Below are 12,366 nucleotides of genomic sequence, written 5' to 3'. Positions count from 1 at the left end.
AAGATGCTACATGACTGGTCCACACCATAACAGTGTGGGAGAGGGCACTGGAACTTTGGGAATGTTGGCTATTAAGTCTAATATTCATTTTATAGAGCAGAGAACAGTAAAGTTGAAGGGGCACCTGCTGTATGTCAGGTCCATGCACTGAAGTGACACAGCAGAGAGGGCTTGGCCCATCATCGATTACGTGCCATGGGATATATGGAGAACTAGAGGCAAGAACTGTAGAAGGAGATGGGGTGGGGGGTGTTCAGTTCTCTCATGTGAGGGGAGGCAGATCTGTTATGCCTATGCAAACTTTGAGCCTGATTTTGGTTTTGATTTTTGAGTTTCTGTAAATTTCCAGATTCTTATTGCTCCGATCACTGCAGCTCAAAGCCTTGGTGTTCTTCTTCCATCATGTTTCCTATCTCCAATAGGACCTGTTGATCTACCACCTCCTTTTTTTTTTTTTTTAAAGATTTTATTTATTTATTTGAGGTGGGGGGGAGAGCACAAGCGGGGTGAAGGGCAGAGGGAGAAGCAAACTCTCCACTGAGCAGGAGCCTGACTTGGGACTCAATTCTGGGAGTCCGGCATCATGACTCAAGCTGAAAGCAGACACCCAACTGACTGAGCCACCCAAGGGCTTTCTACCTCCTCCTTTTTAAGGTCTCTTGTATTTGACTCTTCTTTTCTAAGCCCACCTCCACCAACCCAGCTCAGATCATTAGCTGCTGCTTAGATTATCAGGTGTCTCCCGATTTGCCTTTCCAGCGTGTCTTTCCTTCCCTCAACTGGTGTTCCCCAACAAGGTACTCCTGGTATGTTGGCTGGGATAGTTCTTCGTTCCCCGGGATTCCACCCTAGAACTCCAGTAGGGTTCCGCCAATCATGGTGACAAATAAGAGTGTCAGACACAATGTCAAAGGCCTGGGGAATGGCAGTGATCCCAGTCTGCGCACACTGCCATATTGGTCTTTTTGAAGTACAGCTTCCATCATCACTTCTTCTCCATTTAAAGATCTTCAATGGATTTCAACAGGCAAGAAAAGGAAGTACCAAATCTTAAACTGTTTATCCTGTAGTTTTATGTCTCACTTCTGCCTTGCTCAGAGCCTGTGTTCAAGTCAAGCTGGACTCCATGCTCATTTCCAAATAGTCTCTGCACTTCTCAGCCCACCTGTGTTCTTTTGTTACACTCTGCCCTCAGATGGCTTTCTTGTCTGTTTCTCTGACTCAACATCCCCTGTACCTTCTTAGATGGAATTGAAATGTTAATTCGACAGTGAAACCATCTCTGATCATGCTCTATCCCCCAGACAGAAGTGCTGTCTCCTTATTCCGGACCCTGTAACCCGGGGCCCCTCCGCCACATGCTGTGGAAACTGCAGGGAAGCAGGGGCACCTCTGACCCGCCTTTGCATTCCCTACATCCCTTCCCTCAGGGCCTGTCGCAGGGTGGTGCTCAATAAATATTTCTAAGAATGAATTGAATTGGAGGTATAATAAATCTTGCTATGCTGCTTATGTTGGTAATAATTGACTTTTCACCTACTATAAATTCTATAGGAAAGTGTCATGAGAGGTTGGAAGGATTATAGTTCTGGAGCAGAGTTTTAACACCAAATCTACTGACTGAAAGATACATTTGTTCTTTCATCTTACATCATTACCTTTAGTTTCATAGATAAGTTAACACATTTTCAACGATTCCTCACAAGTTCTATCAGTTTTTCTTGCAAATGTCAAGTCGAAAAGCTGAGTAGAAGGAATGAAAACCTATTTCTAATGTGTTCTACTAATGGACCAGGGCTAATTGGAGCACGTCTTTGAAATTGAGTGGTATTCTCCTTTCAAGCCATTGTTATAACAGTTTTAGCTGGTGCCCCAGCAAAATATGTTGGAGTTTTTTTGGTCACCTCCAGTGCTTACATATGAGCACGTATCTTTACCACTTGGATCGTGCTTCTGGCTTTCTCGCTCACACTCTACTGGCTTATACCTGGATCTGGGTGACTCCTGGTTTCCAGCAGGAGAATGGTGGGCACCTTGGATGCCACGGCTCCTGGTCCATTTCCCTCTTTCAGGCTTCCCAGAACTTGCCAGGGCTTTTGCTGAGTGACTTGTGTTTGCTCTACTCTTGTGATTCTGACTGGGATGAGTACCATGCTGATCTACTTCCAGTTTTCTGAAGATTATACGCTCCTGGAGCACAGAAGCCTCTCTCATTGTCTCTTGAAGTCCCCCCTCACCCTATCACCAACAGCTCTGAGCACAGAGGTCCCCATACGGCGCATTGTTGAATGACTGAAACTGCATCCCTGTGCCACCCAAGCCACGGAATGTTATCCCTGTCAATAATTCGTGAAGCAGCTCTGATGGTTATAGACTGTGATCTGCTTCTGTGTGTGAGGGAATATTTAAGCCTACACCAGATAAAAATACAATGCTGTGAAATTGAATAGATTTTTAAAATATCTGTGGCAAACCTAAAAATTATCATTGTAGTAGGACTAATATGATCTTCCAATGTTAATATGAAGATGGGTTTGTAAAAGCAACAATCTATAGAAATCATAATTGATCTTCTGGGTTAATCAGCATCCTTCTTCCCAGAGAGAGGCACTTAAGTATATAATTCAGACTAAGTATAATGATTTATAATTTTTCATTTCTAAAATTAGCATGGTACTAAGAATAATGTTCATTCTTCAGCTAGTTAGCATTTTGGGTAATCAGGCAAATACAACCACTATCACAATCTAGAGCACAATGGGATAAAATCTAAAAAAAATTATTTTTTTGCAAAATACTTAAGACAACACAAGTATAATGAAATAGATTTTTTTTCTGTGATATTTTAAAAGTCTAGTAGTTCCATTTTAAAAGGAAGACCTCCAGGTGGAATTATTTTGTCTGTATTTATTGAAATGAGTTTTACAAAATAGCTCTCAGTACTTGTTTATAAAGAAGGTGCCTTTTGGGGTGCCTGGGTGGCTCAGTCGGTTAAGGGTCTGACTCTTGATTTTGGGTCAAGTCATGATCTCAGGGCTGTGAGACTGAGCCCCACATCAGGCTCCGCACTGGGTGTGGAACCTGCTTGCGAATCTCTCTCTCCTTCTCCCCCTGCCGCTCCACCCTCCCTCTCTAAAAAAAAAAAAAAAAAAAAAAAAAAAAAAAAAGATTTCTTCTTGGTGATTAGTGGTCTTGACAGAAACTGGAGAAATGATGACTAGAGACTTATTTTATTTTTCAAGAGCAACTTGTATTTTTAAAGAAAGTTGGGAGATTTGAAAGGCAAAGAACATTTAATTAAATAGATTAAAATACTTAATTTTGATTGATTTCTATAGTTCTTGGGTAAAACCTTGAATAAAAATAACTAAGGCTTTCATAGTGCTTACTGTGAGCCAGATACTGTTCTAAGTGCTTTATGTATCTATTCAATCCTTTCAAAAACCCTATGAGATCAGTACTGTTTTCATCCCCACTCTCCAGGTGAGGAAACAGAGGCACAGAGAGGTGAAGTTGCAGGGCTGGAGTTGGTGGAGCCAGGCTTCAGACCTGGCAGTGGGGCTCAGTGCCCGCGGCCTCCTCTCCACCCTCCAGTGCCTCGACAGCTCGAGTCAAGGCTCTGCAGGACGGTTTTTATTTGAAGTTAGCTTACCCAATTCTAATGGTACAAGACATATTTAGCTTTAAATTTTGGTGTGTATGGAATTTTCGTAGTGAGCATTTAACAAAGGTCTAAAATAAAGCTGGTGAAGACAAACAAACACAACATAAACCCAAATAGATTCCTGGGTCTGACCTCAAAATCACAGAGGAAGAATCTAGGGGAGATGGGGGAAGACAGGAGGAAGAACAGGGAGATGGAGTGGTGGAAGACATCTCGTGAAATATATTTCTAAAGCACTCTTTCCGGGATTCTGATGCACAGCCAGAGTTGGGAATCACTGGTAGAGGGTCTGCAACTTTTTTTAAAGTCTCGATTGACTTCCTAAGTACGGAGCGGTTGGCAGATGTGTCTGAACATGTTGGAGACGTATATGGCGGCACAGAGCATCCAAGAGGGGAAAAAAAGCCTTTTATTATGGTCCTCATGTTTTTAATGGTAGGATTTTGCCTTTTTTTCTGGTTTCTTACAATTCTTTTGTTACAAATCCTAACTCTTATTGTCACGGGGTTCGTAAATATTAGCTACTGGGCACAAAAGCCATAGCCCTATCAGTCTCCCTTGCCCACATCTGAGAAGATGGTTAACATCACAGCTGTTGAGACATAGGAGATTTGCCATTTCTAAGTTTAGCACACCTGTGGTTACAAGGTCATGGTTAATTGCTCCCTACAACATGTGTTTAGTTTAACCTGTGTTTTTAGAGGTTACTATTTATATCTTGATTATTCACGTTCATCTTACATGTTATTAGAATACATAGAAATCATAGGAATGACCATCAGAAAATCCTGTCCTAACACTTTATTCATAACTGCTTGGTCATTGTTGTGAAAATAAACACTACCTTTTTCAACCTTGAGATGATTTCTATAGAAATACCTATGTTTAAAAAGGCCAAGAATTTAAAGGATGGAAGAAGAAAAAAATGAGAAGCACGTGCTGTCTGTTTGTACAGTAACAAAGGAGCAAATGCTTGTAATTTTACTCACCCTCTAGTGCTGTGCATGCTGGGCTCTCATGGGTACAGAAGGTCAGCAGAACAGGCTGTCTACGCTGGGGTTCTGAGCCATTCATATGTGTTACCAAGGGCCTGCCAGTGGTTGGAAAACACTTATGAATTGACTAATAGGAGCTCATGAAAGACAGAGAAAATAAGATACCCGCAAAGAAAATCTTTGTCTTTGGTTGACAAAATAATCCCACCAAAAAGAAATGAAAAGTTAGACAATCCTTTGTTTTAACTTAGCCCTTTGGTTTGTGAAAGAGAAAAAAAGTACATCAATCATCTTAATTTGGCATAATGGTTCATTTATTTAGAAGTGAATACTTGAGATTGTGTCAAGAACTGCTTTCCCCTTCTGACACCATTAATTAGTTTTCCCACCAGTGACAATTATTCTGAGAATTAAAGTCATGTTAGCCCGATGACATTTAGGATCTTAATCATGATGCAGTTCAGAAATTATTTGAAAATGCCAAGAGAGCAGATATACTGAAGAAAATCTGTCTTGAACTTTGAAGTGCTGGGCTAAATTAATGGGATAGAACCCAATCTTTGTCTTTATAGATGGATAGAAGAATCTATCACAGTGGCTGGTTTTCATCTAGTCTTACATCTTTCCAGTGCCCATTCTCATAAGACTGCCTCAGGCTTCTAAGCTGCTCACAAGGGTTAAGGGCCAGTGTATCACCCAAACTTATATACTAGACAGGTTGCCTATATAAAATTTTTTGAAAAGTATTTAAGAGCATTTCATTTAAATCACCAATAAGTCACTTGAGACAACTGCCACTTAAGTATAGCTCAAAGTGAGAGACTTGTAACTTGGCAAACATTTCTTAATCCTTTAAAGAAACTGAAAATTCAGAAGGATTATGGACCTTGACACTTGGTTCAACTTAGAGATAAGTGAATAGCATATGGGCCAGATCAGCACAACCTTAGCAGGAGCATTTATAAATCTCAAGAGTGAAGATGAAGTTGTCATGTCATTTTAAAATAAAATGGACTCAAAAGACTACTTTCATTTTCATATACACCGTCCAGGAAATGTGATTATTTATCCAATAATCTCATGTTCGGTTTAGTTGAATATGTGTTAGAAATAAAACAAGCTTTCATCAGACTGTATAAGACTGTATGAGGTTCTTGGGGAAAGAAATTGAAGAATTCATGTGTCTCCTTTTCTCAAAGGGCTTAGAGTTTCAAATAAAGAATTGAAATTGGCTCACAAAATGAAACGTTGCTTTTGGTGTATTTTCATTATAAATTGTACTTTCCAAAGTTTGTTTAATCTTTTAAGACATGTTTAGAACAAGAATGAATAGAACGAAGAATTTTGTATGTCAAAAACTTTGTAAATTTCTATTATCTCTGTCTTTTTGAAGTTGCATTAGTAATTTAAAGGCGAACATCCCTGTCCTGTTTCTCTCTTTTTCATCCTTTTGCAGTTCAAGATCATTTGCCAGATCCTGCTTTAAAATGTACTGTAGACCCGAAATTTACTGTGTTTTAGGCGTTAGGTGGAATTCAACATTGATAAACCCATACCTCAAGAACCTATCATCTAAATGAGAGGATAGGACATATACACAGACAGCCATAATATAAGTTATATTGTAATTCAGATGCTGAAAATTACTAATTGTCATTCCACAGAGATGTAGCAGACATCGTTTTTATCTCCTGGGCCGTAATGACAAAGAACAGCAGGAACACATTCGCTGAAGGTTAAACCCTGGGGAGGCTATAGGCATTTTCTGTAAAGGTCTCTGCCTTCAGTCGAAGATGGGGAGAGGACTTTGATGACTTTTATATTTAAACAAAAACCTAAGTAGAGTGTTATTTTACTGACGTAGTAAGTAAGGCTTTGAGTTTTGGAAGACCAGCCAGTTGACACTCGTGTTCGTGTTTTTCCAGGGCAGCAGAGGAGAAATAGGACCAGTGGGACCTCCAGGACCACCAGGTAAACTGGTAAGTAAAAGTTCAGTCTCTAGAAGTTTATTTGCTTTCTACAAAACACCATTCGTTTTTAAAAATAAACAAGAAGAGAAAAACAATGGACGGAGGGTGATTTAATCATCTTTACTTGATTTCTGTTGTTATGCGAATGCGTGAAAATGTAAATGCGAAATTTCAAATTATGTCTAGGATACCCGCCGAGGGTATTTTAATCAGTGTGGTTTGTAGCATACATTTTGAAACCGGGAGAGCCGTGAAGTGCTACACTGGGCCCCTAGTTGTTCTTGGAATCTAAGAGAGGTGGGCGTGAATGCTGCCTTTTACTTCTTGAGCAGTGCTTGTTTACCCAGCGAGAGGCAGCGCCGTTGCAGGGACTCCACTGAAAGAGCCCACTGTGGGGAAGGGTGCAAACCCAGGAACTGAGGACCGCCGAGGTGGGACCGAGGTGGTGGAGGGACTGGCCTATTTTTTCCGGAGAGTGTGGGAGAGAGGCAGAATTGAGGAGCAGTGTTAAGCCAACCACGGCGCATTTATTTTAGACAGGAGTCCACACACCCAACCAAGGCTGTGTCTGCCTCGTGTGATTACAGTGCGGTACTAACTGATTCTGGAGACACTGTGTTTGTTTTTCAGGGTTCTCCTGGTAGTCCTGGCCTCCCTGGCTTGCCTGGCCCCCCTGGCCTTCCTGGAATGAAAGGTGACAGGGTAAGCTATCTAGCCCTCCCCCCCGCCCCCCGAAATTTCCTTATTTGGAAGGATGAGTTTTACTATATTGAGAAACAAGCTTGCTTTTGGCACAGTGGAGATTTCATAGACAGCTATCAAGAAAGGTATCCTAAATTACTGAGAGTTAAGATTAAGAAGCAAAAAGTATCAATATAATAATTTATCAGAAGGAATATATAAAAGTTGAGAAAAGGAAAAATTCCAGTTGTAATCATATTTCCTGTTTAGTTTTAAATTTACATTCCTACCAGTTAAATTTTATGTGGATGTGATCAGGGAGCACCCTGAGTGGCCAGCTTTTGGATAGCTGTCTGTTTCTCCAGGCCTTACCTGGCTGTTGTTAGGTTGTCATCCTGATTTATTTACTTATTTTTTTAAGTAGGCTCCGAGCCCAGCCTGGAGCTCTGTTGTTAGGTTGTGGGGAGAGGAGCAAGTCCTCATCTGTCACATTATTCATACTTGCCCTCATCTACCAGCCTGAGAAGGGAAGTTGGTTCACTTGAAATTATAGCGTTGAACATCTCAAAATACTGAAAAAGTATTATATTTTATTCATTACAGGGAGCAGTCGGTGAACCTGGGCCAAAGGGTGAACAGGTAGGTCCTGTCCGGAGTCTGCAGTGCAGTCAGTGATGTGCACGGAGGTGCCTCACCAGCAGGGGGCACTGGCTGGGTTATGGGTGTGAGTAAAAGGATGGAGGCGCTAGTGTTTCTCAGTGCGCTTCATAGTGAGTGAAAGCTAGAGCTTAGTTTGGTCTATAACCTTATCTACTACTTTAACAAGCTGGAGCTGCTGATGGCTCTGCTTCCAAGACCACACATTGAAAAGAGCGTCCCTCCCTCCCAGTCACCGGGTTGGTTTACTTGTGACCGATGGAGCCTTCTCTAGCCCCATCATCACATTTTGAGTTTTTCTGTATCGAGGCCTTAACAAATCAAGTGTGAACGTCAATTAGAGCTGGTCCTTTTTCTGCGTTCCTTTTTGTACAGTGAAAGCCTTTTTTCAAGGATTACCTAATTATAAAATTGCTGGAAACACTCATTAACCCTTACCTTTAGAAGAAACTCAACCTCACCTGCTATCTTTTCTCTAGGCGCTTCTCTGATTTGGACTAGCTAGACACTGACAGCTAGATTGAAAAGCCGTCAAGAGCATGTTGTACTTCGGCATGATCCGGGGGGCCCTGTGGCCACCGAGGAATGCTTATCAATGTTGACTGCTTACAACTGAGGCAAGGGACTAAGAATTCAAAACTGTGACTTTTAATCTTAATTTTTAGGGTTCCTCCGGTGAAGAAGGTGAAGCAGGAGAAAGGGGCGAACTTGTAAGACATTTTGTTTTGGTTAATGTTTGGTTACTTTGGTTAACTGTACTAGGTACATGATTTTTCTTCTCTCTGATACTGCTACCCTTGCTGACTTCTTCAGCAGCTGCTATGGTTGTTGTTGTTTTTTTTAAACTGATGAAAGACTCCCCAAGACTGCAGCCAAGTTCAAGTAAAGCAGAGGGTAAACATCCCAAAACTGATAGGCCTGGCTTAAGCCTTTGGAGAACAAATTTTTCTCTTATAGGTGGTGACTTTCTTGTGGGTTTACACCTAGACATTCGAAGTGATTCTTAGATGACTATAGAAAGTCTATGAATAGTGCCTATTGTGGAAACAAAATTAATTTTATTACAGCTAGAAAGCTGTGGCTCACAAGTTTGCCCATGGGTATTTTCCGTAGTCTAAAACCTTCCAAAGAAGTGACCTCCATCTCCAGAGGACGCTGCAGGTAAATCCCCAGGAAGGCAGCAAGAATGAGAAGAAGTTATCTTTACTGCCAGAACTCCTACATCTGCTGGCTCCTCTTTATGGCTTTGACACAATCTAACACGACCTAATGTGGAAACTTATGTTTGGTCCTTTGGAGTGGGGATAGATTTCTCACAAAATAGTGCCAGAGAGCACTTAGTGCAGGGGAAAAAATCTCGTAATGTTGTTTTATTCAGATTTTCAGGATTTAGAGCTAATATAAATGTAACATCTGAACTAGGCAAAGCTCTCTATTAAGTAAATTTGAAAAAGGATTATTTTAATTTTATTTTCAGTTAAAATTTGATGGGCTAAGAGGATGTTTTAGGTCGTTGTTCTGTGGTAGAGATGAACTGATGTGCTTGAACTTGAACAGAATTCATATCTAGAATCAGGGGTGGGAGATTTCCAAGTTTTCTTTTTTAAGCATAAAATCAGGCATATTTGGTTTGATAGACTTTTGCAGATGAGTTTCACAATGCTATTCGAGTTTCAAAAATGAAACCGTCAGGTTTAAATGTCTACTGTGTTTTAAAACAGCATGCTAGTTTAATGTCTCTTGATTTACACATTCTAAGTCTCAACACCTAGCATTTTAGACCTGGTTGGAGTCTTGTAGAGCTCCTATTCAACCCTGTGATTTAACAGATAACTCAGTCAAAGGCTAGCAGGTTGCAAAGCTCACAAAGCTAAGTAGCAGAACTGGGACTAGAATCCAAATTTTGAATCTCATGATTTTCTGCAGTGCCAGAGTTGATCTCTTCATGGTTTTTTATAGATTTCAGCAGCGCAATAACCTTTTAAATGTTTTTAGTAAACTATCAAACGTGAATGCATTGTTCTAACATAATTTTGTTTTATTGATTTAGGGAGAAATAGGATTACCTGGGCCAAAGGGATCTGTAAGTACAATGAACAATAATAGTATAAAAAAGTAAAAATATCAATAAAGCTATAGAAAATGCAATGCTCTGCTTTATGAAATCACTATAAAATTCAATTCTTAAAAGACTTACCTTCAAGGAAATTAATGTCTAAATTTATTCTTTAAGTAATGGATTCATCCAAGGCGTGGGGGAGGGGGGACCACCTCACAACATTGTAAATGGATCTGCCTTTTGAACTAATCCACTTTAAAGGAAGTTTTTTCATAAGTAGGTCAGTGAGTATACATGGTAATTTCTTTCACAAATGGGTCATTTTAAAAGAACTGACTTGTCCTTTGTGGTGACAAGAGTAAAAATGAATTTCATGGGCACTCATACCATTGCAAATATTTCAGTAATTTTATTAATCTCCTGTTTGTTCTAGTTGGGGAAGTAAAGTCGTAATGCATAAGAAAATTTAATAATGATTAAAGCTAGAAAGTGATCATATCATTCAGTTCATCATTTTACAGAAACTAAACTGAAGTCCTTAGAGATTAGATGTATTCAGAATTATAGAACCAATAATAGAACCAATTATGAGAATGAAATAAATAGAATCAAGTATAGACCCAATTAGAGAACCAGCAAACCTGGGATGATTCACTAATTTGAAAGGAATGCACATTTGATACAGTAAGAAATTTAAGAGAGTATAAGGGAAAAGATGAAGCATACCTTAACCTCAAATGCCACCGCCACCAGCTGCCAGTTAATCTTTTATTCCCTCCTATTTCTGGAATCTTCTCCACTCTTCTCGGTCCCTGTACAACACATTATCCTCATAGAAGCCAGTGTCATCTAGAGAGAAATATAAAGCCCACTATTTATCCCTCCTTTCCATAAACCCTTCAGGAATAACATTTGATAGAATAAAATCAGACTCTTAGCAAAATATACAAAGTCTTTGGTGAAGTGGTCTCTGCCTTGCCAACCTCCTCTCTATCTATCTGGAACTTCATCTGTTTGCAGTTGTTTTTACTTGGCATGCTATTGAATGCCTTGTGCTGTTCTCCTAGTCTGGAACACTCTTCCTCTTTCCTTAGTATAGCTACCTCCTACCTAGGCATTGTAGCCCGATCCTTAGCTCAACTTTCCCCTGGAGGACCACCTGCCCCCAGACTTGGTTGCAGTGCCAGCCCTGGGCTCTTTACATACCCCTGAGATGGAAACTATTATGTTGTATTAACTCACCTGTTTACACACCACCTCTAAACACCATTGACAGTCTCAGGCTTCAAGTAACATCTTTACACCTAAGAATCCTTGACAGAAATGGTTTAGGATTGAGAAAAAATGTGAAGAGTAAACCTTGATAGGATTTGATAATAGAAATCCTGCTTCACTATCTAGAAATAATCGGTAATGTTCAATGGTAAGAATTTGTTATAAAAGGAAAAAGTGAATGAACAATGCAGCGGTCAAAAGGAGTTAGTTTCATTTAAATCTGGGTATATTACTAGGACTTAACTCCTGATTTATCACCTCTCTTCCTACCCCTTTCTTCTCTGACACTACCCACGTAATTCTGATGCAGCTGAAGTGTGTTGTCCCAGAGTCAGGGAGACACACTTCCACTTTGCTCAGTGATCTCAGCGGAGACAAACCTGATAAGTGGGTGAAGTCTGTACCCCAGTTTCTACTTCAGTATACCACTCAATTGAGGAATTCTTTCCAAAGACCCCGGGGCCCTTGATCTCTTCATTGGAAAACGCTTTCCTCTTGTTGTAGCAGTATTTCAGATAGTGTCAACAAGATGACAGACTCTGGTTTGGCCTCCTCTGTTTTCTCCCAGTTCTTTAGGCTCTTCCAAATTCATTTTGGCTTCTGCTCAGGGCTGTTGGAGAAGTTGTTAACAGTTTCATACTGTAGTCATCTGTCAGCCCGGAACCCTCCACAGCACATCCTTAGGTCTCTCTGTTGACAGTCTTTCGGGAAGTCTTTTAGGCCATAATTTCTTTATAGAAGCAATTCTGACAAGTTGACTTAGCTATCAATTTTTTTGCATAAAGAAAGATTGGAAAAGCATTTGTGCTGAGCTTTATTCAGATGTGTCTAGTGGAAGCCCTGCCTCATCACCTTCTCCCTTCAGCTGAAAACAGCTGACTGACAGAGTTAACTCTTTCTAGATAAATGTTGCATACGAAAAAGAAGCAGGATTAAGTTGCTTTATGAACTTTATCTTGAGCCCCAGCACTCCCCTAAGGCCCCCTGTCCTTTTATCTTCTCATTCTTATTCTATAAACAATGGCACATTGTAACTACTAATGCCATCAGTTCTAACAGAGGTAG

General features: G+C 40.3%; 1 protein-coding gene across 1 annotated transcript in view; it reads left to right on the top strand.

The window, feature by feature from the left end:
* The window catches only part of COL9A1 (collagen type IX alpha 1 chain), an 82,419-nt gene that overhangs the window by 52,027 nt on the left and 18,026 nt on the right, over nucleotides 1-12,366 (top strand). The window contains exons 29-33 of the mRNA XM_008684819.2: nucleotides 6,585-6,638; nucleotides 7,260-7,331; nucleotides 7,914-7,949; nucleotides 8,633-8,677; nucleotides 10,018-10,050. Of these exons, the coding sequence (XP_008683041.1) occupies nucleotides 6,585-6,638; nucleotides 7,260-7,331; nucleotides 7,914-7,949; nucleotides 8,633-8,677; nucleotides 10,018-10,050 (240 nt within the window). The remainder of the gene's footprint in view (nucleotides 1-6,584; nucleotides 6,639-7,259; nucleotides 7,332-7,913; nucleotides 7,950-8,632; nucleotides 8,678-10,017; nucleotides 10,051-12,366) is intronic.

Source organism: Ursus maritimus, unplaced genomic scaffold, assembly GCF_017311325.1.
Source record: "Ursus maritimus isolate PB19 unplaced genomic scaffold, ASM1731132v1 scaffold_29, whole genome shotgun sequence".
Lineage (NCBI taxonomy): Eukaryota > Metazoa > Chordata > Mammalia > Carnivora > Ursidae > Ursus > Ursus maritimus.
This window is presented reverse-complemented; position numbering and strand designations above follow the sequence as displayed.